The following is a 27,459-nucleotide window of genomic DNA, read 5'->3' on the forward strand; positions in this document are numbered from 1 at the left end:
GCAATATGCCAGTGTGTCACCGACCTAAGGTTTTCAAAAGGCATCACGCGAGTGTGAACATCACTACAACTAGGAAAAAAACGATTGTAATTCAAACGCAGCTCCCGTCGGCATTTAAACAGACATTTGCTCTTAATTCCGATCGGTCCAACGCAATAACGAAATCTGAGCAGGTCTAAAAACTGAAACTGTTGATGCTGCAACTTTACACTTTGGAAAAGTTATATATATTTTTTAAATATGAGCAGCCCTACATGCTGGGATTGGTAATGCTGCACTGTAATCATAGTTATTTATTTATATTTTTCATTGACTGAGACTGAGAGTATTTTATTTAGTGGAGAACTTTGCAGCAGTATTTTATTTCTTTTATATATATATATATATATATATATATATATATATATATATATATATATATATATATATATATATATATATTTATTTATTTATTAAAAAGTATTTAAAAAAAACAAATTGTTAAAAAAAAGTTTATAGTAATAAACAACCTGCAGTTAAATGTTTGCATTTCTTTCCCTTACTGTACCGAAAATGAACCGAACCGTGACTTTAAAACCGAGGTACATACCGAACCGTGATTTTTGTGTACCGTTACACCCCTACCTTGAACAGTGAAATATATAATGCGAAAAATTTAAAGATGGCAGAATGAGATGAGATTAAACTACAAGAGATGAAGAGAGTTTACTGTCATTGTCCATTTAGTTAGTAAAATCATATGTGCACTGTGGAGTGTGTATTGAATAGTGACCAAATTTTGCTTTAGAAGAGAGAGAGAGAGAGAGAGAGAGAGAGAGAGAGAGGAATAGATAGAGGAAATACAGATGCTTTTGGCAGTAATGCTCTCAGACCACATCTACATCTGCAAGACTCACACAAACACAAGCCACACATCTAATAACACAGTAATCTAGCTCTTAGAGTTACCCTCTTCATCTCCACTTCCATTATCCTAAACACGAGTCACTTTAATGCTTTCGATCTCTTTATGACAGGAAGTACAGAATTGAACAGAACTAGTGTTATAAGCTAGGGTTATTTCATACAAATATTTCAGGAGCTGATAACAATAGCAGTGAAATTTGTGAACTACTCCAATGTCAAAACAATCTAATATAAACACTCTATAAAAATATAGTTCAGTATATACTACAATATACTTGAATATAAAAACTTGAATATAAAATATATAATACTGTATATATATATATATATATATATATATATAACTGTGTTTGAACCCTATATTCATGTGTGTACTTGTGTCTGTTAATGACTATATCTTGTGTATCTGGATACTTTTTTTCAGGGTTCAGGCGGTCAAGATGAACCATGTGACTGTGCACTCTTGTAACCCAGTTTCTGGGAAAGCCTTGACCCTGAAAGGAAGAAGGGATCAAGAGAGAGGAAAGCAGAGAAAGGAGGGGGAGAGTGAGGCCATATGGGCCAGCTGTGAAACACAGGAAGTCAGAAAAGTGACCTTAAAGTTACAGTTCACCCAAGTTTGTAAAATTCAGTCAACCTTTACTCACCCTTATATTGTTGACAACCTGTCTTACTTCCTTTTTTTCCATGAAACATGAAAGATTATGTTTTAGATAAAGATGCTCAGGTTACTTACTCTTAATGAGAGTGAATGAGTACTTAGGGCTGTCAAGCTCTTAAAACAAAAAAAAGCTAGATAAAATACTATGAAAGTAGTTTATAAGACTAATAATATATGTATATATATATAATAACTTTTGTATAATAAAAAAAAGGCTGAACTTGAAAAATGTTCAATGAAAAGTTTCCCCTCTGATGTTCCTCTTAAAATCTAATTTTGGCATTTGTGAATATCTTCAGCAAATATTGACTTAACTTTTGTATGGAATGTAGTGCGGAGCACTTTTACACTTTTTTTTTTATTTTATTTCATCATATTTATTTGATCATGTGCACTATGAAATATATTTCACTGTAGCCTATATAGAAAAATTTTATGCAACATTTTTTTATATGTTCATTAAATTGAAATATTTATATATACATTTGGGGTTGGGGGTTGTGACTTTTTTCAGGTTTCTATGTTAAATGTTCAAAACAATACACCTGAAATAGAAATCTTTTGTAGCATTATAAACATAAATGTTACATTTGATTTATGTCTCCTTGCTGGATACAAGTATCAATTTCTTAAAAAAAAAAAAAAAGACGGTGTGAACAGGCATCATTTTCATTCTTTTTTGACCTCGATACTCTTTGGTCATGGTGTTGAAAGTGAAAACGTGAAAGTGAAAGCAACGTGACATACAGCCAAGTATGGTGACCCATACTCAGAATTCATGCTCTGCTTTTAACCCATCCAAAGTGCACACACACAGCAGTGAACACACAAACACACAGCAAGTGAACACACACCTGGAGCAGTGGGCAGCCATTTATGCTGCAGCGCCCGGGGAGCAGTTGGGGGTTCAGTGCCTTGCTCAAGGGCACCTAAGTCGTGGTATTGAGGGTGGCGAGAGCACTGTACATGCACTCCCCCCATCTACAATTCCTGCCGGCCCGAGACTCAAACTCACAACCCTTCGATTGCAAGTCCGACTCTCTAACCATAAGGCCATGACTTCCCCATGACTTATACGGCCGTCTTTGCTTTTGAGAACCACATGAGTCATTACCAAATAAAAGAGCAGCATGAACATTCATTAGAACATCTACTTTCTTGTCCAATGGAACAAAATATTCATATAGAAAATAATGACGACAATTTTCATTCTTGGGTGAAAAAAGAGCGAAAGAGCAAGATCAGCTAGTATATTTGGCTCAGCACTGCAGTTTTCCTTGTTCGCAGAAAGGAAAATTTGACTCTACGTCAAGTAGAATGAATGGTAAAGAATAATAGCAAGAAGTATTTTCCTTGCTCTTTAACTTTCACATGTCAACACTATCATTTAAGCTACCAAATGCAGCCTGTTCACACAAACACAACAGATAAAGGAGAAGAAATTACCACTAACAAGATCCGTATCTTTGACAAACACAAGCTGGAGGGCTCTGGTTTGCCCTGACATAGTATCACAGCTGTGGGTGAAGACAGATGAGCCTTAAATCACATTTAAAGAACAAAACAGCACATTTTTTGGTAAAAGAGTCCAACGAGCTGTAAACTTCCTATTCTATTTCAAGCCTGATATGACAACACCATCATTCTCTGAGGTTTCCACTCGTCAATTTCTTTCCTTGGTTTGGTTTTCATACGTCACAGCCACAGACCATCCGCACCACATTCGCTAACCATCTGATGCATATGGCACAATGAACTGGAAAATACTAACTTAAGCAGAAATTCTAAATCTGATTACCTGACATGCACAGGATTTAACAACCAAAAAAAAAAAACATGTTTGCAAGTTCCAGGACCACAGCAATAAGGACTTCAGAGGTGCAACTAAATGTAGTATTTGAAAAAGTAAACTTCACAGCCTAGAAACTTTAAAAACATTTAGAAGCTCTGAGGCAATTTGTTGAATTTAAAACTGCTGAAAAAAAATGAAAGGTATTTTCCAATCTGTTTCAGTCTGCTTTATTCTGTTTCAACAGAAACTGTCACTTGTTTCAGTTGAGAAATCATTGGTCACTTAAAGTATCTGTCTAAGTCTCTTTCTCACCCTGTCTTTTTCTTTTCATCTCGGTTTCGCTGCATTTTCTCTCTCTGCTACTGTTCTCTTTCCAAATTCCCACGGTTTTAATGCACAAGGGTAATGTAAAATATGTTTCCCCCGTTTAAAACTTGACTGCCAATTTGGTAGTTCAAACCACAGATCCCATAAGGTCCAGCTACAGCATTTTGGCGCCAGTGTCGTTCCCATCCTGATTTATCACGCAGGTGCTGACAACAGCCTCACGGCACAGTTGCGCTACCAGGAAACTAAGCTAACAAATTTGATTGACACCCCAATACCATCCAGAAGGCTGAGAGGAAGAAGGAAGAGAGCACTTTAAATCTGTCACAATCTCAGCAACTGCACCAGAGGGAAAAGAGCTGATGTGGAACCGAGACCATGCTGTACTTAGCATTCAAGTCACAAACAGCTGTCAAGAATTAATTTTCTGTTTGTCTGCTGCCTCTAATGCTTCGCTGCATTCATGGTTGGATATGGGATATTGCTAATTGATACGAAGGCATTCCATTGCTTGAAGCTCAGATCACACATAAGGAAACCAAATTACTTATTATTTTAATTTATTCCAAACTCCAGTTTCTTCTTTTTTAGAAGAATTTAGTAATCAAAAAGCATTAAAAAAATGGAAATCAAACTTGTATAATTTAACGATTTATTAAAAACAAAACAAATATAATTTTTAGGGCCTGATGGGGGGGTGGAGTGGGTATGCGGTGTAGTATTCCTTCCTGGGTCCTCTTTGCTCTGTTTATATTTTTCTGCATTCACAGATACCATGCACAAAGAGATCTGGGACAAAAACATATCTCAGCACATTAAACTCCACAAACCATGCTGTTTGTTTCTCTGTCAACGATGAGTTGAAAAACAGGTTTGTCATTCACTATAAAAAGATCTGTTGGAAACACTGCATACAAAAGTATAAAGCCTGGACTCATTTTAAAGATAGTGGCACAATATTTATTGAATCTGTACTTGATTTGTATCTTTTGCTTCCAGTAAAACAGTCATTGTCATGTTATTATTTGTTAATCACACAGGAGGGCACTGGTATCGTTAGTGAAAGAACGTAAAAATGAACCGCTTTGTGAAGATACTCTACAACAACACTGTTTACTTGCTTTGGTGAGAAGTGAACATTCAGAGTTCTTTTCCTATTTCCTGTCGGCTCCTTTGAGAATGTACAGCATTATTCACAGCTCTGAATTTAAGAGAAGTTGTTGATAGCGTGAGAGGAACTAGGTACAGCAGGGATATGCAAGAAAGTGGAAGAAACACATAAAATAAAAAAAGACAGTGGAGACACTGAGTGTTCTTGAAATCAGGGCCTGGTCTACCTCTCTTTCTATTTCAGTCACAAGCTTCCACAGCTTTGAAGTGAAGTTCCTCTAAGGAGGTTCTTGTTAAAACAGACACTCCCTGATGTTCAACATTTCAAACCAACCAGTGAGCACCTTGATTTCTCTCCTGCTCTCTCTCTCTCTCTCTCTCTCTCTCTCTCTCTGATCGCTACAGTGGAAAAGTCCCACCAAATGGAGTTTGTAACCCTTAATTTGTATCTGCCACTCAATGCTTTTAATCCACAACTACTACATCCAAGAACATTCCAATGAATCAAACTGGGGTAACATGCCTCCATGAAGGCAAAATAAAGAATGGGGATGTAAACATTTGTCAAAGAATCTTTTAAGAGAATAAATCATTCATCCTGTATGAATCATTCTGCAAAAAGCCTCCGCATTTTGAAAACATGTGACTGCTTTTCTGTGTTAATAATGGACTGTCCACGAGGCTGTCAAAGCAGACATCTCTTAGATTTGTCAGCAGCCCAAATTTTATTATAAATGAGACTAGTTTGGGTCATCTGTTTTGACTGTTGTTTGATTAAAGGATTCAATGACTCAATAAAACATACACACCTACTTATGTAACAATGCCAACAATGCAGTAATGGGCTGAATCAGTGAATGAATCTTTTTGTGGACTAATTCAAAATATTCAAATCACTGAGATGATTGAGTCAAAACACCAACCTGCTATTAAAACAATTCAACATAACAAAATTTTGCACAGTGTGACTGGAAATGTAAGATTTTAATTATATTAGGCACTTGTTCTGTGTTTATGTCAGCTTTGTCAACAGAATGTGTTCATGCATCAGAACTGACTGTCTTGCGCCTACACGGCAAATGGTAGCTTCCTCTAGGCAACAGCTTGTAGAGGAGGAGTAAATTTGCTCATTTTAACAAATACGACCCATTTTGGTGTGTCTTCAGGAGGGAAACAATGTGCAATTTCCCTGACATTTGCATTAAAGACAAGCTAAAGTGAGCATTACAGCAACTACACTGTGAAAGACAGCAATCATGTCTTTGTTTAAACGTTTATCTCTTTATGTTTGACATTTTGAAGGTTCAAAACTGTCTGTTGCCTTGTGCTTTTTTGAAATACATCCATTCCCACCTCAAATAAGATGTCTGAAATACATATGGTGATTAAGGTGGCAAATGATATGAGGATTTCAATAAATGTAAGGATCATTTTCTTGTTCCTGGAACCAAAAGACAATGCTGCATACAATGTCCTCTCTTCGGTCTCCTCTAAAAAGCACCAAACATTTAACTGACTCAAGATCATATACTGCATACGACTGCAGCCCAGATTGGGAGAAAAGCAGAACAACAGCCCCAGGGCAGAACATGTTGCTTCCTAACTGCTGGTCGATCACCAGAGCTCTCATTTCTGAACACAAAGGAACTGAGTGTGAATGTGTACACAAGAATATGGAGTATCTGCATGAGTAAAGACTAAGTGTGCGAGTCAGAGATGTTTTGTCTGTCTTCACAGCTCTCAGAAGGATGGCTACGAATATTAAGTCATGCAAGACACAGCCATCCATTTCAGCTGATGCCACCTTCCTAAAACACATTTTTACCTTAACCATTGAAAGACAGCCAGATATTCAAACAAACCGTGGGCTGACATTTTTTTAATAAATCAATCTTTTCCAAACCAAGGAGAAGATGAAGTTTAAAGCAGTAAATTACTAAAATAATTAGACAGGTGCAGATGATTGTGGTGGTCCTATCTTGGAGTGATTTGTTTTCAATAAATGTTTTGCACTTGTTGAGCATATCCACAAACTCATTGAAAATAACCAAACCAATCCAAGGTTTTTATTTAGCACAGTGGCTAAATTAACAAATTACCAGACGCCACCTGATTCAAATATTCCACCAACGTTAAATAGTAATGACTTTATGAATTTCTTCACTGATAAAATAGATAACATTAGAAATACAATAGCAAATGTAGATTCTACAGCGTCTAACACTTCAGTTTCATCCATCGCACCCAAAGATAAACTGCAGTGCTTTACAAATATAGGACAGGAAGAGCTAAATAAACTTATCACTGTATCTAAACCAACAACATGTTTATTAGATCCTGTACCCACTAAATTACTAAAAGAGCTGTTACCTGTAGCCGAAGAACCGCTTCTCAATATCATTAACTCGTCGTTATCTTTAGGTCACGTCCCAAAACCATTCAAGCTGGCGGTTATCAAGCCTCTTATTAAGAAACCAAAACTAGATCCTAGTGCACTGGCAAATTATAGGCCTATTTCAAATCTTCCATTTATGTCTAAAATTTTAGAAAAAGTTGTGTCTGCTCAATTGAGCACCTTTCTGCATAAAAATGATCTGTATGAAGAATTTCAGTCAGGTTTTAGGCCCCACCATAGCACAGAAACTGCACTTGTTAAAATTACAAATGACCTGCTTCTTGCGTCAGATCAAGGCTGCATCTCATTTCTAGTCTTACTTGATCTTAGTGCTGCGTTCGACACCATAGATCATGACATACTCATAGATCGATTACAAAACTATACAGGTATTCAAGGGCAGGCTCTAAGATGGTTTAGATCCTACCTGTCCGATCGCTACCATTTTGTTTACTTAAATGGGGTGTCATCTCATTTATCATCAGTAAAATATGGAGTGCCACAAGGATCCGTCCTAGGTCCCCTTCTATTTTCAATATACATGTTGCCCCTTGGTAATATTATTAGAAAATACGGAATTAGCTTCCACTGTTATGCTGATGATACTCAGCTATATATTTCAACGAGACCAGATGAAACTTCCCAATTATCTAAGCTAACAGAGTGTGTTAAAAATGTAAAAGATTGGATGACAAATAATTTTCTCCAATTAAATTCGGATAAGACAGAGATATTAATTATTGGACCAAAAAACACCACACAGAATCTTGTAGATTACAATCTGCAACTAGACGGATGTACTGTTACTTCCTCTACAGTCAGAAATCCGGGTGTTATATTGGACAGCAATTTGTCTTTTGAAAATCATATTTCCAATGTTACAAAAACCGCATTCTTCCATCTTAGAAACATTGCCAAGCTACGAAACATGTTATCTGTTTCTGATGCAGAAAAGCTAGTTCATGCTTTCATGACCTCTAGACTGGACTATTGTAATGGACTTCTAGGTGGTTGTCCTGCTTCGTCAATAAACAAGCTACAGGTCGTCCAAAATGCAGCAGCTAGAGTCCTTACCAGGTCAAGAAAATATGATCATATTACCCCTATTTTACAGTCTCTGCACTGGCTACCTATTAAGTTCCGTATCAGTTACAAATTATCATTACTTACCTATAAGGCCCTAAATGGTTTAGCTCCTGCGTACCTAACTAGCCTTCTACCACGCTACAACCCATCACGCACCCTAAGGTCACAAAACGCTGGACTTTTGGTAGTTCCTAGGATAGCAAAGTCCACTAAAGGAGGTAGAGCTTTTTCACATTTGGCTCCCAAACTCTGGAATAGCCTTCCTGATAATGTTCGGGGTTCAGACACACTCTCTCTGTTTAAATCTAGATTAAAAACGCATCTCTTTCGCCAAGCATTCGAATAATGTATCTCTTAAATTGTGAGTGTAGTTGCATCTGCATTTTTATTCTTTAGCTTGGGTTAAACTAATTTTACTTTGTTGGATCAGCAGCTATGCTAATGATGTCTCTATTTTGATTTACATCCCGTGGTAACTAGGATTTACACAAGCTCCAGTCTGGATCCAGAACACCTGAGAAGAGATGATGCTGACCCTCAGAGGACCCCAGATGATGCTAACCTTGAATCAACAAACAGAACTAACAAATATTGCTACATGTGTGACTGCATCCTATAAATTACTATTAATTAATAATATTGATAGTTCATCATCTAGCTGACTACGTCTTGTATTATTATTATTATTATTTTTATTTTTCTAAAATCCTGTCAAACGTGCACAAACTACTAGCTACTACTAAATATTGTAGAAACATAATTTTCTGTAAAGTTGCTTTGTAACGATTTGTATTGTAAAAAGCGCTATACAAATAAACTTGAATTGAATTGAATTGAATTGAGCTGAGAGCTTGTACCATTAAATGAGAGCAGAAACTAGCGGTTGTGCTAATGCACTTTATTTGCATCCAAAAAGCAAGTTCAAGCTCTGGAGCTTTTAAATAATCCAAACAGATACTGAAAGTGGTGGGGTGGGCAACAAACAACAAAAAATCACATCCTTTTTATGATGTTTAATACATATTTCTAAATCAGCTTGATGTACAGTACCAAGTTTACAGAGCCTAAAACAAGCAGAATTTCAATGTCAAAAGCACATTTTTAAGCACTTTTTTTAAGCATTACAGGCAAAATCAAAAAAAAAATTGTGTGTACGTGCGTGATGAGAATTAATGGAAATGAAAACTTTTAAAATAATATTAACATTTAATGAAAAGCACTTAGTTTCGAATGTAAAAGTGTAAACAAATGTCTCTACCCTGAAAAAATATGTAATATATAACTGATAGTAAAAAAATAAAAATAAAATCTAAATGACCAAAAACACAATATTTTGCCTTTTCCCACTTTTGTGCAGTCCTATTACTGCAAGATAGCCCTGTCATCCAGATGGTGTAAGAAAAAAAAAACTTTTTTATTTATGATATATATATATATATATAGTACACACCAAAAGTTTGGACACACCTTCTCATTCAAAGAGTCTTCTTTATTTGCATGACTATGAAAATTGTAGATTCACACTAAAGGCATCAAACTATGAATTAACACTTGTGGAATTATATATGGAATTATATACATAACAAAAAAGTGTGAAATAACTGAAAATATGTCATATTCTTTTGGTCTGTACTGTATATATATATATATATATATATATATATATATATATATACACCGTAATTCCTCAAATAAAAACCGGGGCCTTTATTTACCTGAACTGCAGAAGGTAACAGGCTTTTATTTGAAGCAGGCTTTTAATAGAGGCAGGCCTTTATTTCTAATTCCATCTGTTTGATAAGTAATTGTTTTAAATAAACCGTTTTAAATTAAAAGCGATAGCGTTCCAGTGGACAGAGATCATAACATTAGCACAGAATCAGTTCAGAATCAATCACCAAAAGAATCAGTTCGGTTCAGACGCGCTCTGTGTCAGTCTGCTTCACGCTGAATCACGCATGCGCAGTATCATCAGCTCCTCGGTTCTCGATTGTTTTTTTTTTTTTTTACTTATTAACTTATTATTTATCAATACTTTAAATTTATCAGTATTTCTCAGTAACTTGGCACTAATTTAGCTAGCTATATATATATATATATATATATATATATATATATATATATATATATATTCATGGAAATGCAACCAAATAACATTAAACATATTGATTGTCTGCTCAATGTCCTTATGGATCCCACACTCACATAATTTTAATGAAGTACTTATGTGCCACACACACACACACACACACACAGTTTGAGGCACACACACACAGATGACAAAACATGGTTTGCAGGCTTCCTCCCACTTCTCTGTTTCCTGTGTGATCAGAAAAGACACGCGGTTTCATTATTAAGAAAGCTAATAACTGAAAAATGGAAAAGAACAAGTCATGCCGGAACTCAGAGGAGCAGTTGAGCACAGGTTTAAGCATGTTTGTTCTCCAGCTGAAATGGATCTTTTTTACTCACATTGGCAACAACAGGTTTTTACATTATGTTCTTAATGGTGATTAGATACTAGCCAAGAAACCCATTGGAAAATAAACCATTTAGAACAGGGAAAAAATAAACAACTGGCCTGAGATCACAGCAAAGACTTAATGTGCAGCATGCACATGTAAACGTTTAAAAAAAACCATACAGCATGGGTCACGTAATGATAAGTGACCCATGAACAAAATGGAACAAATGGATGAAAAGATGTATTATGTGCAAAAAGACTGCTAATTTACATCTAGTGAATTATTAATGTGAACTAATGAAGACATCAGATGCCTAAAATAAGATACAGAAGGGTAGAGAAGAATGATTCAAGACTGGGTAAGAATTCCTCTCACTTTAGTCTGGCCTAACACTTATAGGTAAAAATAGAGTGATGCTGCCTGCGCTGGAAATAGAGGTAAAAAAAAGAGCAGTATGGCCATCGAGAAGCTACCGCTGAACTTCTGGAACTCTTCCAGTCACTGTGAACAGACCATAACTCATTCATCAAGATTCCTGCCCCTCACTGCCTGCTTCATTTACACTTATCTTCATTTACATGATCTTCTTTACTTCTCTACTTTGAGGAATCAAGACTCCAGCAAGAGTTCAGGCATTTGATTCTGTTCAGTGATCACAAACTTGTTCAGAAGTCTTGGTTTTCTGAAAGCATTTTTCTTATTCATTCTTTTCTTTTAATATAAAAAAGAATCCTGAAGCGGTAAATATATATGAATGAGAGAAATCTTTATTACTGTAAAAACAAGAACTGCAGCAAAAGAACTACCACTACCAAATCACATAAGTTTCTCTATAGATAAAAATATTTACTTTTGCACTATTTTACTTTTAACTATATATTTACTGTAGAGGAAATACAGCAAGAATAATTAAGCCACTCATGTTTGGGAGTTATCAAGTATAATTTTTTTAATATATTATTATTTGTTTAATTGTTTTGAATATATCTCTTCTATAAACAACCAAACAAAGTTTCTCAGTGTATCCTCAATTATATACACAAAAGGGGGCTCAGTTAAAATAAAATGGTCAGAGAGTTTTTGGTTAGGGACTGCTATCTCTAATGAGGCTTTTACACCACAGCTTAATTATGAGGGTTTTTAATAATGATGTTATTTTAGACAGTTATGATTGTAAACCTGCTGCCGTTAGATGTTATATCTGCTGTAGTACTAAATAAATGCAGAGATATTCCACCTTAAATAGGGAACTTGATTCCTTTTAAAAAGAAGCAATCTGGAGAGAAAAACGATGGAAAGAAAACATTTCATTTACTCTTCTAAAGAATAATAAAAAAAAAACAATACACATTAAACTGATGCTTGTAGACTCACAATTTATTTCACACATTCCTCAAAAACACAGATTATGTATCTACATCATCAAACTTTACCAAGAGAGAATAAGATATAAATTGTGTAGGTCCTTGCCCATTTCACTGAAAGCAGCGAAGGTTGTCTTACTTAAGTCATTTAAAGAGTTAGCAGCCTGCCAACACTTTACACTCAAGAGGGAGTGGGAAAAGAGTGAGAGAAAGGCAAGTAGGCAAGCTGTCATTTTGTTTGACAAGCTGTCTTATGGTTAGACAGGAACTCTTTTTCAACCCCTCTGCTCATATGTCTTTATCTTACCCTCCTCTTATCCAAAAGATAAGTCATATTCTGAGTGATCACACAAACACATTTCTAGACTGCAAACATCCAGCTCAGTGCAAAAAAGGGTAAAAAACAGGTTAACCAAGCTAAAATGCAACGGGAGGAATGAAAATGCATCTTTACATCATAAAAATATGTGTCCGCAAGTTGAAATATCTCTTGACATAACCCAAACACTAGGCCGTGTTGTGTAAACTAAATTTACACAAATGTAGTTAACATGCAAAAACGTACTAAATTGTAACAATTTAACATTGTCTGCCCAGCACATATGCAGAATAATTCATTGGTATTTTTCATCATTAGGCCCAAAAAACTGATGAAAAACATTAAGCTAAAAATTTTAGATGTAATGTCATGTAAACTTTACAGAAAAAGAGTTTACAGCACACAATCATTTAGAGCAGTGAGGGTACAATTAGTTCACGTGACTTCTTTTACATTTATCATTGTTGTGTACCGTAGTTTTTCGGACTATAAGTCGCACCTGAGTATAAGTCGCATCAGTCCAAAAATACGTCGTGATGAGGAAAAAAACATATATAAGTCGCACTGGACTATAAGTCGCATTTATTTAGAACCAAGAACCAAGAGAAAACATTACCGTCTACAGCCGCGAGAGGGCGCTCTATGTTTTCAGTGTAGACTACAGGAGCACTGAGCAGCATAGAGCGCCCTCTCGCGGCTGTAGACAGTAATGTTTTCTCTTGGGTCATGTCTCTTAGTTCATTTCTCTTGGTTCATGTCAAATTAATTTTGATAAATAAGTCGCACCTGACTATAAGTCGCAGGACCAGCCAAACTATGAAAAAAAGTGTGACTTATAGTCCGGAAAATATGGTACTAAAAATAATGATTGGTATAATGAATTTTTATTGCACTGTAATTAATTTGGTCCGTTAACATTGCCTTAACAGCGAAAGAAAACAGAACTAAGTAAAATAATTCTACACTGTAAATTTCCTAATACAAATAGTATGACAAGATGACCATAACTCAATGAAAAACGGCTCTCTCTGTAATTGTTCTGACCTCATACCTCTCTCTGCAGTAGTCTGTCTTCTTTCGACAACAGTTTATTATGAAATATGAGGAATGGTAAATGTAATCACCATGAGATTAAATAAAACCACAGGAGAATGTCTTGTCTATTAAACTGGACACACCATCCTAGTTGCTATTACAAGGAAAACTGACAGCTAGGACAACAGTAGCCATATTTCACTCACAAACACAGTTCTATTAATGTCTATACTAATTAATCAATCCCCACTGCACGCTGACATGCCGTATGGACTGCTGTTCCTGTAAACCCACGCACCACACACCATTTGAACTTATGGGAAACAAACCCACATGACAAAACAGACAGCTCCTGTTTAACTATCAGAATAGTACAGCATATAAACTGCCATTTAGATAACAAAGACACCATAATGTGACAGGCTGGCTCTTAGAAACAGGACTTTCAAGATTCAAGAGCTGGTTCAAGAGTCAGTGACTAAGAGAAAGGATAAAATCTACCTGTTCTTAGAAAATTTTCTTTTTTAGTCGTGATTGCTTCATATAAGAGGAGTTCCATCTCAAACAAGCTTGACATGCTTTTGCTTTGCCTCTTAACAGAGATGATAAGATATCTACAGCTATACACAATGGATAAATCAAGCATTCTGGCCATGATTCTGGCAACTACATGCATGACTCTATCTGAGATTTAAAATATCACATAAATCCTATAATCTGTAGAGAATATCACCACTTCCTCACATCAAAGACATGTGGTGGTTTGGTTAACCAACAGCAAGTTATTTTTTTAAGCAGCAGATTGAGGTACCACAACTTTTATGATTGATTTTAGAATGTTAAAATGTAAGTAGCAAATTATGATACATCAGGCTATTGAGAAACATCTCTCAATCATCGTACTGCATTGCTATATGTTTTGCCCCCCACAATAAAAAATAAGCATTTAGATATCATCTTACTTAGACATTTAGAGAGATATCATGTCAAAACTGATATTTAAAAATAACAAACTGATGAATTGTTTGTAAGTAGTTTCCTATACTGTTATAAAGATTTCATTGACTTTACAAAGCTATCAGAATTCTAAAGATAAAAATGTAAAATCTTACAAATACCATCATAACAAATATGCACCAAATTGTATATTGTTGCTCAGGTTGGGCCTCATTCATTTATGATGTTCTCCCCCCTCCTTGAATATGAACCCAGAAAATTCCTTTAAGCCCATTATTAGATAATGTTGCTACAGGGCAGGATTAATCACATGGGCAATGCACAACGTCCTCTATGGAATGATATTCCGGACTTTATTCAAAAGGAATTGCAAATTGTATTTGCAATTGCGTTTTCAATTTGTGGACGCATAAAATGTGACATAATCCAAACGCAAATGCAAATTGCGCATTACCGTTTGCATTTTCGTTTAAGCGAATGCACAGTGTCTGCCAAATTTAAAATGGAAATGCAAAGTCCGTTTGCAATTGTGTTTCCCATATCTTACGAGCTATCAGCCTGTCATATTTAAATAGCAATATTAATTACCACATTTGCCTGCATGTAAACTGCCAAAACTCAAATGGAATCGCAATTCCTTTTGCATTTGAATTTCCAACGTCTACACGGAAACGTGTTTGCATTGGGAAGTGACGTCACTCACAGTCGACGGTAATAAAAGAGGCAATTGATATAATATTTAGTTTAATTTGTAATGACTGTATATATACACATTTCCCTGAACTAAGTACATTTCTGCTGCTATTATTCTGTATAAATGAAAAATTAAAGGAGGCAGTGGTATTTCATATCCTTTTTCGTTTTATTGTAAATATACAGTGAGGAAAATTGCAGTAGTCAAGGCGAGCTGACATGTTATCAAGTACGCTGCTGTTTGCAGAATTACCGGACCTGCGTCCTCGCAGACATCACACTCCCATCCAGAGTCGAATGCACAAAGTCTAAACTACTGAGGATGCAAGTCCGAAATCAGTGTACTTTTTATTGAGAAACGCGCGCAGACCTACGTCACCAGTCTATTTGCCTAATCTTCCCGGTGTTACAGTTTAACTGGTTACTGTGTTATCTGGTGACCAACTTCCTGGTTCAGGTCTCCGCTGCAGATGTGCTGGAAAGACGGCAGCAGATTCGGCGATTCAGAAAGCACAAACTGACGCGATATTAAATGTTTAATAAACGCAGACTTGCTCATTGCATGATTCAGATATTCTTGTAAAGATTACAAGTTATTAGTATGATCGCCTGTTTCGCGGCTGAATTAAGTAGGATAAACAAAAAAATAAAAAAATAAAGTACGTCTGTGTTGGAGCGGGTTTCGAACACGCGCTAAAAGACAGTGCGCCGTGAGACGACAGTCACGAGCTACCGATCTACACCGAATCAGCTCCAGATCTCTGGATTCAAGATAGGACTCTCGGCATCACATCGTGCAGCTGCTGAATCAAGGAAATGTGACGTGTTAACTTGTGACCTGTGTTTACCTATTATGCAAATAAACCATAGCAGAACACTGACTACATTTTATGGTTCATGATGTTAAAGAACATTTCATAACGTCTCAGACAACTGTACATTTGTGGCTACTGTGGTTTAATTATAAACACTATCGTTAACTCATGCTCACCATAGTAAAAACATGGTAAATTTTAGTATGATCAAAGATACAAAAATTCTACTAGAACAGACTTGTATATGTGCATTCCGAAAAGAGATGAGAAATGGATTCATGTTCAGCACCACAAAAAGAACTTGATTGACAGGTTTCCGTGTAGACGTTGGAAATTCAAATGCAAAAGGAATTGCGATTCCATTTGAGTTTTGGCAGTTTACATGCACAGTGCAGAGAGAGTGAAAAGGCAAATGTGGTAATTAATATTGCTATTTAAATATGACAGGCTCATAGCTCATAAGATATGGGAAACACAATTGCAAATGGACTTTGCATTTCCATTTTAAATTTGGCAGACAATGTGCGTTCGCTTAAACGAAAATGCAAACGGTAATGCCATTTGGATTATGTCACATTTTATGCGTCCACAAATTGAAAACGCAATTGCAAATACAATTTGCAATTCCTTTGGAATAAAGTCCGGAATATCATTCCATAGTCCTCACCATGCAGAGTTGAATAAATATTGTGGGAAATGTGGCACAGTGGCCAAAAACCTTGACTATCTGTTTAATAACCTACACTGCACTGTCAGTCATGTTGGAACATAGGAGGATCATGCATTTGTATTGTATAATCTGCCACATTAAGCGGTCCTTGATTTTGCATGATATGAGATGACTGTTCGAAATCAGAAAAGAGTTTCAATAATCCTTTCCTTCTTCATTTCCTTAATGTTGTCTTTCTATTCCAATTATGTTGAGCAGCACAAAAAGTGTCCAAAGTTAGGTACCTTTCTCAAGGTCTTTACTGAGATCACTGCTCAGCAGGGGCTTATTCTGGAGATCCAGAATTTTAAAAACGCCCTGTCAGAAACACTGAGCCACGACTCGTGTAATTTGTCCTCCTCAGAGTAACTTAACAAAGCCTATTTTTGGAGGGCTTCATACTTTTTCCTGGCACCGATGACAAGCTGTGCACTGATGAAATATTGAGATGCTACATTTTCCCAGACTGTTAATAAAATATGCATCATCCATGCTGAGCTGCAAATTGCTCTGTTCCTGCGCTGCATGGTGGAAAGATTTAGACTGTAAAGAAAAATTCCTTAATGATGACAAAATTTACAGTTTACAATGTTACATTAAACACTTTAAATCATTCTTTTTCAACTGCACTTTGTAATTTAATTCCAGGTCAAAAATTCTCAGGGATCGAACCATCATCGTGTGGGCCTTCTGAGAATCATCTGAGACCAATAGCAAAGGCTCTGAAATGCTGTTTCATGATCAGCAATTAAACTCCCAATGGGGCAAGATTCCAGAGTTCAGCCCTGGAGAGAGGATGCTATTCTTGGCAGAGCTAACCCCAACAAAGACAAGAAACAGCTATAAGCACATCAGGAGAGCATAATCATTTTCACACACTCCTTTGACCAAAGGGGATTCTGACAGTGAAGACTTCTGTATTTACATTGGTGGATATGTGTCTGAGACCTAGTTTAGCTAAACCAAGTAAAGCCTATATACTCAAATTTGTTAAAGCCTCTAAATATCGACATGATCAAAAGTTTGCTGACTCGTTGAACACAATCTACTACATGCTTTCTGTCATATGATCGATAGATTAAATATTTTAAGAAAGTAAAAAACCTTTTAATATAATTCTAAAAACATCCCTATTCAGGTTTTGGTACATTTTTGGTTACACTTTATATTGATAGTACACTTTAGACATTCTACTAACTATAAATAACTTTGCAACTATGTCAACTAATTCTTAATAAGTTGCAACTACATGTAACTCTCAGAGTAGACTGTAAGGTTAGGGTTAGGGTTAGTATAAAAGTTGACATATACTAGCAAAGTTTCTCATAGTCAGTATGTTGTGAACCCATCAAAATAAAGTGTTAGAAGATATTAAGCAGACAGTCTACTAATACTCTAATGACTGCTGGTTGACATGTAGTTCCAAAATTACTTACTGTTAGTAGAAGGTCTAAAGTGGACTAAAATAAAGTGAATTTTTTTTTTTTTTTTTTTGCTGTGAAATCTTGGTTTTGCTGGATTTTTATGAAGTACCCAATAATAACTTTGTTGTTATTAATACTTCAGTATGAATACTAATTGGACTGAAGTAACTTAGATTTAGCAACATGATAATTCATACATACTGTTATAAAGACCTCCTTGATTTACATTACATTTTTGGCTATTTCTCAGCAACTGCATATTTTTGCCCAGTTTGGACCTCTGAATAAAATGAGTATGAGCTTCATATTGTCATATCATACGATATGAGCAATAAAAGCCTTTTGACTAAAGATTCAAGGACCTCTTCCATTCAAGAAAAAAATATAATCTGATTATTATGTCACATGTGAAGGTAAATGCATAATTGTAAAATATTCTGTTATGAGCCACAGCTAATTCACTTGCTGTTGCTTGCTGAAGGGATCCAAACAACAACAACAAATAAAACTCTCTAATGCTTGAGAGGGACTTTAAACTATGACATTTTTACACATCTGAATGAATTGAAATTCATCTTAAAATCTCATCTTTCTGGTTGGCGGTATCCTAAATTGCATTCTGATATGGTGTGAGAGAGGGTCCATCAGATCCCCTAAAATTGCATAGCTGAACAATTTAGCACACTCATCTTGTAATACTGTCATAATGCATGTAAAGCCAACCGGATTTCCACTGTCGACTGCAGTCAACAAGTGAAAATACCAAGGGAAATAGTGCCAGTTCATTATGCTTGACCTGTTCTTAGCAAATGAGAGAATTACGGGATTCAGAGAAACGGTTCAATTCTGTTATGTCTGGCATGCACACTGCCTACAGTGCTGAAGAGAGAGACAGGGATGCTCCCTTTCCACAGACATATCACAGGAGGGTAGAGACTGAGTAACAAACACTGAAGAGAGAGACAGACAGAGATTATGTACCGATACTGAAATCCAATATTCAAACCTTTCTATCTTAACTGTAAGGACTACTGATCAGTTCCTTTTGGTTGGTCCATAAACACCAACAATGCAGGCAACAGTACGGTCTACAAGAAAAAACGGTGTTCAAGGCAAATTATTTTAATATTTTATTGTGCTGTTTACATAAATACCCTTAATTTAGTCAGAACTGCCATTTAAGTGATATAATCCACACAATAAAAATAAAAGTATATATATAACACGCAGGACTGAAATAACGCTGTGAATGACTACAGAATGTTTATTTTGGGGAGAACTGAATTTGTAAATGATTTTTATGCTGAAAAGCTTGACTAAATAACAAATCGTTTGTTAAGACTCAATACATCATTCAATTTAAAATAGTTTAGACTGTGCTGAAAATGAATGCAACCTTTGCAAACAAACAGGCTGAGTCCAAAATATTATTACAATATTTATAATATTGAATAGGTTATATAATATGTTTTATTGTTGTACCATAATGATAAGGTAATAATAAGGCCTGGTTGATATATATATATATATATATATGGGATTTAAATCCTGCCATGATTCAAAACTGAAAATACAGGTCTGAAAGGTTGAAACTAAGTGTTCGAAAACTCAAAATCTTACAAAAAAAAGTTTTGCAAGATCGAAAAATAAGATTTGCAAGCTTGCAAAATGTAAAAAAAATAAAAATATCTCTGCAAACATTATGTTGTTTTTGAGATTTCCTTCTTCAGAACTGCAACATTTTTTTACGATGTTGCGCAAATAATTTTTCAGAGTTTCAAATTTGTCAGTGTTCTCCCACTGTATTAGATTGTTTTCCAGGTTTGAAACCTTGTAAATGGTGATCTGAAAACTGGTGTGCGAATGTGTGAATTTTTGTTTTGAAACTCTGAAAACAGAACTTTGCAGGCTTGCAAAGTGTTAAAAAAAATTACATCTCTTCAAACGTAATTTTGTTTTTGAGTTTTCCCTCTTCAGAAGTGCAACACTTTTTTATGGTGTTGTGCAATCATTTTTTCAGAGTTTCGAATTTGTCACTGTTCTCCCAGTGTATAGTTTGCTTTCAAGATATGAAACCTTGTAAATAGTGATCTGAAAACTGGTGTGCGAATAGGTGAAAAAAAGTTTTGAAACTCTGAAAACTGAGGTTCGAAAGGGCGAAACTTATTACATTACATTACATTTGCACTCCTATTGCAGACTATTTTTTCAGAGCTGAGTTTACAACACCCACTTTGCGGAGATACGCACACACAGTTGCGAGTTTGCGTCTCACGTGATTTGTGTCAGTGTTGTCACGCAGCTGAAACTCAGACTGAGCGAAAATGAAGCTTCGGCAACCTCGCAAATAAAAAAAAGCCTGGAGGGAGGGCCTTCTGCTCTTGGCCAATGCTTTGCTGTCTGCTGACGTACAGTCCAATCACAAGTCGTATTTACTGGAAAGGTGGGATTGACCGACTGCTCCGCCAATGACAAAAGCGTACAGGATACGCAAACAGAGGATGCACAGATTTCTGTCCACAAGGTGGTCCCGTCGCGGTCCAGTTCTAAAATAAAGGTTTACCCACTTGTCGCTGAAATTCACCATACAGGTGACAGGTTTAGGCCTGTCATTGATAAATAATGATGACAATAAAAACGCCAGTAGGTGACAGCAAAACCATGGCTTTAAGTAGGCTATTTATTGAATCGTTCAAATCAAACTTTTTGTTCAAAACGCCTGATTCTATTAGAAAGGAAACAAAAGAGTCCATTTGAATGGACTGTTGAATCACTGGCTCACTTGATTCGTTGAAAATCTGATGAATTCAAGGAACAAAACACCGTGTTGAGGGCCGTTCACATGTCGCGCCTAAATACGCGTCGCTTTCTCCTTTCCAAAGCGCTCGGGCAGTTGCGCTCCAATGCACTGTTGAAGCTATACAATTAATAGCACATTTTTGCTCGCGCACGTGCTGATATTCAATAATTCATGTTCAATGAATATAAAAACGTACACCATTTTTTTCATGGCTTAAATTATAAGGACATTCTAACTGTATTTATTAATTCTAACAGGCTTCATTGCGAAGTGAATGCTTTTGGACTCTTAGGACGTGTTTTTGTTGGGTTTTTGCAAAGTCGGTGACTCAAAATGTCAGCTCTATCCTCTCTCAATCCGTCACAAACAGCGTATATACAAGTGCTATAACAAGTCTCAGTTAGCTTACACGTAACAAAGGCTTTTAAATAATATAATAAAGAAATACTGATAACAGATAGAATATAAAAAGAATAGAGCAAGCTAGAGTTAGAGGTCTTTTTGCCTTTGTTAATTGTATGATAAAAGAAAACCGATAGAATACAAAATAATAGAAAGCTTAATATTATTTTTTTTAAGAATAGTGAGTGTTAAAGTTAGAAGGTCAAATACATTAGGAAGAGATGAAAAACTCTGAAAAAATGATTGCACAACAGCATAAAAAAGAGTGTTGCACTTCTGAAGAGGGAAAACTCAAAAACAAAATTAAGTTTGAAGAGGTGTAATTTTTTTAACACTTTGCAAGCCTGCAAAGTTCTGTTTTCAGAGTTTCAAAAAAAAAATTCACACATTCGCACACCAGTTTTCAGATCACCATTTACAAGGTTTCAAACCTGGAAAACAATCTAATACAGTGGGAGAACACTGACAAATTTGAAACTCTGAAAAATTATTTGCGCAACATCGTAAAAAAAATGTTGCAGTTCTGAAGAAGGAAATCTCAAAAACAACATAATGTTTGCAGAGATATTTTTATTTTTTTTACATTTTGCAAGCTTGCAAATCTTATTTTTCGATCTTGCAAAACTTTTTTTTGTAAGATTTTGAGTTTTCGAACACTTAGTTTCAACCTAATAATCTTTTCAACTCTGCCATGTGGTGTTTCACAATCTCTCAGTAAAAAAACAATAACAATATCACAAAAAAGTCAGCTGGTTACGGTACCATAACCACAGCTCTGCGCTCTGATTCGCAAGAAAGATTCGAAGACTCGATTCTTATTGACCTCGCTACTGTTGTACTGGTGTGGGCACAAGAAGCTTCATCCAGTGTTTAACCAGCGGCAAATTCACAAGACAAAATCACCGTGTGCGACTTTAAGAGTCTTTGGCGATTTATAAAAGCTTTCGCTTCTCGGCTATACTTTTTTCTCGAAACGTCTATTACAGTGAACCACGAAACACCGAATACACCTCCCGTGGCGTGAAGCTGCCATACACGCTCACACACCTATATAAGTTTACGCGCTCGTCGTTCTTTACCTTTACAGGTTGAGTCTGGACAGTTCGAGGGAAACGAAGGGATGCGGATGAAAAATACCTTAAGTCCGATTACCCTCGGTGTGGGTGCATTCCGAAGAGGACGATGGAAAATCCCGTTCAGCGTTCTTTTCGTTGTCCTCCCAGTGCTTCGTTCGCAGGCTATAGGATCACCGCCGCAGCGCTCTCGCGCGCTCTCTCGCTCTGCTCAGCCCAGCGCTCAGTGACGTCACCGCTGCCAGTGCTGGACTGCCCTGGGCGAACACTGTTCGTGACTCAAAAGCAACAGGTATAAAACACCAGTGAGAGCCCACCCAGACTCTCAAACAATCCAGGGACCTCCAGTACATATACAGTGGTGAGCAAAATTATTAGAAAAATGGTTTTAAGTAAGTAATTTATATCTTTTGCATCTATGAGATGTTGCCACGGTTCTTCTTCAGTTTGTTCTGTTTCTCAATGATGAGATCAGATCTCTGTGTGAAGCACTGGCTGCTGTCAGATTTCTTGTGCAAACAAAAATCTCACTGGATTATTACAATTAATGGCAAAATGAATGTTTGGAAATGTATTATTTCCTACTGACACACTACAGCAAAAGATAGAAATAACTGACTTAAAACCATTTTAAGCAAGTGAAAACTAAAAATTCTAGTGTTGTAATAATTTTGGCCACCGAAATAAATGACATGGTACCCTTTGCCCCTCTTTCTGTATTTTAAGCCTATTTGATAATTTTTAAGCAATGTGTTCAGTTCAGTTTAGTGAAAGTGAAGTGACATACAGCCAAGTATGGTGACCCATACTCAGAATTCATGCTCTGCATTTAACCCATCCAAGTGCACACACACAGCAGTGAACACACACACCATGAACACACACCCGGAGCAGTGAGCAGTCTTTTATGCTGCGGCACCGGGGAGCAGTTTGGGGTTCAGTGCCTTGCTCAAGGGCACCTCAGTCATGGTCAATCAGAATCAAACCCACAACCTTAGGGTTAGGAGTCAAACTCTCTAACCACTAGGCCACGACTTCTGACTTGTAAAACGTGTTTACATTAGTACATTCAGGAATATTTTCATTCATATATAATTTTGAGATTCTTAAAGGCATAATTTTCCCCAAAATTTGTAAACACAAAACTAAAACTATATTATAGATTTACATTTTATTAATATTTTTACCTGAATATTTCTTCAACACTGTACAGAAGTATTATGGAGTTCACAATATGTTGTTCTAAAATTCTGATTCAAGTCAAAGGCAATGCCAATGATCTATTGTTATTAGTCTGTAATGAGTGTTTAGTGCTTCTGTATGCATTTGATAGCAAAGTTGGAAGGATTATACAGTTTTAAAAAGAAAGTTTTTAATGAAAATAGTGTTTGCTCTTACATGACCATCTGTTTTGTGTCATGTTGTTGGCGTCTGTGTGAACATGATCATCTTTGACCTTGACTCTTTTTATCCAAGGATTCTCTCTGTACTGACAGGAGTGTGTGTGTGTGTGTGTGTGTGTGTGTGGTTGGCAGCCCATATCCCCTCCCTGATTAGCTCAGTGAGAGAGTGAGTAAAAATGCTATTGACCGAGTGCAGTATTCCTGCTGCTGGCTCATGAGGGATGCCACAGTCATCAGAGAGATGGGCCTTTCAATATCATCTGAAGGACAGGAAACTGCTGTCTCTCTCACACACAAACGCACACCCCAAAGCTGGCTGCTGACAAGCCAAATGGCAAAATTTTGATGACAGGAAATCAATGAAAGATTTATTATGATTTGTGTATATACCGGATGGAAACAGTAAAAGGATTAATTCGTGGCCCTAGTCCAGGTTTGGCTCAACCATGCAAAATACACACATCTTACATCTTAAATAGTTAGAGTTTAGAAGCTGCTTTTGAGAGGTTGAATTTAAAACATTACAGTTGATTCATACATTGGTTGTTTTGTTGAATTCATAAAGCTCAACAATTCAATCCTGCTACAAAAGTTGAACTATTTGGTTCTTGATTTAGACTATAAGTTCGCAGTCATTTGTGTTCATATTTGGGCCATAATAGGACATTCACATTTTGTTCTTGAGTCACTTCAATGTTTAATTAGAAACAAATTTATATAAATTGTGTATTTGGTGTTGTAACTAACCTACAGTTTGAGAATTCTTCTGTACATTTTATCTTTTTGTTGAAAAATAGCACCCCCTGGGGTCCAAAAGTAATGCCAAGAACTTACACGTTGAATAATTTGCAGTTCTATGGAAGCATATTGGTACTAGGGGTGTAACGGTATGCAAAAATCACGGTTCAGTACGTACCTCGGTTTTAAACTCACGGTTCGGTTAATTTTCGGTACAGTAAGGGAAAGAAATGCAAACATTAAACTGCAGGTTGTTTATTACTATAAACTTTTTTTTAACAATTTGTTTACACTTTTTTTTTAAATACTTTTTTTTAAAATAAATAATAAAATTTAATTTATAATAAAATAAAAAAAGAATAAGAAATAAAATACTGCTGCAAAGTTCTCCACTAAATAAAATACTCTCAGTCTCAAACCAATATCATATAATAAAATATAATGAAAAATATAAATAACTATGATTACAGTGCAGCATTACCAATCCCAGCTTGTAGGCCTGCTCATATTTAAAGAGTAACTAAACCCTAAACCAACTTTTTTTAGTAAATGATCTATAAGAATGGGGCTTTATTAGTGCTGTTCATTGATTCGAGTAACTTTTTTGACATTTGAGTATAAAGTGTTTTAATTCTACAATATATGGTGTAAAAACGTCTGAGTGCTGCCCTCTTCAGGTTGAACGGTGGCTACTGCAGTTGATTTTTCCTATTGGATGTTGCGGTGGCAAGTGAAGTAAGGGTGGCAGGTGACGTAAGCAGTTTCCAGCTCACCACACCCCTTGGTACGAGCTACCACGCCCTTGGCAGTATAAAACCATCAAAATCACTGTAGTGAGTCAGGAGCTGGAATTGCGAGTATTCAATATTGGTAAAGACCAGGATAGACTAATATAGCATCTATTTAGCAACGCAATTATATAGTTATTTAGATCTTCAAGTTAGCGTAGATTTATCTGTATTTAGTACAGTGGTCAGGATGGTACGGAGGTGTGTAGATTTATCTGTATTTAGTACAGTGGTCAGGATGGTACGGAGGTGTGTTGCTGGTTGCGACAGCACTGCTGGACTGCATAGTTTACCAGCAGACTTTAAAATTAAGCACCAGTGGTTGCATGCAATTGGCCTGGAAGACCGCAAGTTCCCGCCTAGAGCTCGAGTGTGCAAACACGGGATTGCTTCTCCAACGCAATGGAGGTGGAAATGGGCTTCTCCACACAGCTCGCGCTGAAAAGCGACGCGGTGCGGGAGTTAAGACCGCAGTTTGAGACAGCGGCTCAAATTAGACAGAACCAAAAAACCACCCCATTGACAATGAAGAGGTCATTTAATTATTTCAGTATTATTGTATACAAGTCTTTATACAACATAATCAAACTCCAGATGTTCTAAATTCCTGAACATGTATTTTCAAGCAAAAACTTGAACTTTATTTTTTTTAATAAATAACTTTAACAGAATAGTAACTTGTGTGCAAAATCTTGGTACTAAATGTATCAAGTCCATGTGGTCAGTATCCTTACAAAAAAATCTGCATATGTAGTGAGTAACTGTAAAATGACAGATGTGCGTATAAGTCCATTATCAGAGCAAAGGATCGGGTCAAGAGTCAAGTCGATGTCTATCTCTCAACTCTGGGCCAGCTCCAGTTTGTTTTCTAATGTTTTTGGTGCTTCAATTACTTCTCCACACATGAACTGCTCCTACAACAACAACAAAAATATTATATATTTTAGAGACTTATTGAACTAACATGATTCTGAACACAATTGTCATAGTTTAGCTCAACATTTTAAACAGATCAAAACTGATCAGAGATCATTAAGTAATCACAGTAACAGAATACTGTGAGAATGTCATTTTAAGATCTTTCTACATAATTTTATCTCAGCGTCAATTAAGTGAATGTTTAATTCATTTTGTATCATTATACAAGAAAATATACAATAGGCCTAAACAAGATTTTACAAAAAGGACAAGGCATTATTTCTACAGTAAATCAATAACATCTATAATCATATGGTTACAAAATGAGCAAAACAAAAATAATCAGGCAAAGTTGTCTTTACAAAAACAGCCCACCAGAACACACTAAACATCCTACCTTATCATAGATTACTTTTACTATAAGTGAGCAACTCGGACAGGTGGCCACTTCTTCACCATTCTCAAGATCCTCCTGAAAAACAGAAGTACTGTAGTTTCCTCTTGACAAAATACTATTTAGAATTAAAAATATTCTAAAAATATTTGCCACTTAGTTATACACTGACACCTCCTGAGTCAATACACACATCTACATTATTAAATCACTTAAGTGGCTGTTTCTTTTTTCTGTGTTATTTGTAGTTCAGTTTTTTAGACTATTCCAGAAAGTATCCACTAAAAGTAAAAATGACTACACAAATTCAAATAAAACTCTACATATAAATATATACAAGTTATACATTTAAGAAAGCGATAATGTTAAGTTATGACTGTCTGAAGTTACATTCTGATGCTCCAATAGAAAAACACTTTCTTGCCTTCGTTATCGCGAATCTGTCGCCACATGGACAAGGAAAATAATATGTTTCTGTTTCTTCATCGTACTCAAAATCCTCTATTTCAACCTCGTCGTGAAACACCGTCATTCTAGATTAGTTACTACTCAGACGTCCTCGCCGGTGCTGTTCAACCTATCGATAGACTGTAAAAAAAAAAACGGATACAACACGCGCCCGGTGTGACGTACGTGGCGCACAATTTTGACGCTGTCAACAAGCGAATTAAAACAAAAAGCTGTTCACAGTTTAGCCACCAGGTGGTGACACATTTCTATCCACCTAACGTCTCGCAACAAGTCTCGAGTAATTACAGCTTGAGCAAATTAAATAGATTTCTGGACGTTAACATTATAATTGACCTCGACTGGGGTTTTCAGTACACGATGAAATGCAAACAATTATTATTCAGTCATATACAGGTATGCAGACCTACTTTACTT

At 36.1% G+C, this 27,459-nt stretch overlaps 2 protein-coding genes across 2 annotated transcripts in view; both read right to left on the reverse strand.

Moving 5' to 3' along the window:
• The window catches only part of nck2b (NCK adaptor protein 2b), a 50,822-nt gene extending 28,260 nt beyond the window's left edge, over positions 1-22,562 (reverse strand). The window contains exon 1 of the mRNA XM_059571378.1: positions 22,340-22,562. The gene's annotated coding sequence lies outside the window, so the exon portion shown is untranslated. The remainder of the gene's footprint in view (positions 1-22,339) is intronic.
• Positions 22,563-25,781: 3,219 nt separating this feature from the next.
• Positions 25,782-27,146, reverse strand: dph3 (diphthamide biosynthesis 3). Its single transcript, XM_059570229.1, has 3 exons — positions 26,999-27,146; positions 26,578-26,652; positions 25,782-26,176 (listed from the first exon to the last, which is right to left on the reverse strand). The coding sequence occupies exons 1-3, from the start codon at positions 27,104-27,106 to the stop codon at positions 26,102-26,104; spliced, it is 258 nt and encodes an 85-aa protein (XP_059426212.1). The 5' UTR covers positions 27,107-27,146; the 3' UTR covers positions 25,782-26,101.
• Between the last annotated feature and the right edge of the window lie 313 nt (positions 27,147-27,459).

Source organism: Carassius carassius, chromosome 17 (genome assembly GCF_963082965.1).
Source record: "Carassius carassius chromosome 17, fCarCar2.1, whole genome shotgun sequence".
NCBI classification, from domain to species: domain Eukaryota; kingdom Metazoa; phylum Chordata; class Actinopteri; order Cypriniformes; family Cyprinidae; genus Carassius; species Carassius carassius.

Excerpts from the sequence above, each read along its gene's own strand:
- dph3 (XM_059570229.1), bottom strand. The coding sequence starts at position 27,106 with ATGACGGTGTTTCACGACGAGGTTGAAATAGAGGATTTTGAGTACGAT. Across the intron at positions 26,653-26,998 it reads ACAGATTCGCGATAACGAAG|GAGGATCTTGAGAATGGTGA; the intron begins GCAAGAAAGTGT and ends TCTGTTTTTCAG. Across the intron at positions 26,177-26,577 it reads TAAAAGTAATCTATGATAAG|GAGCAGTTCATGTGTGGAGA; the intron begins GTAGGATGTTTA and ends TTGTTGTTGTAG.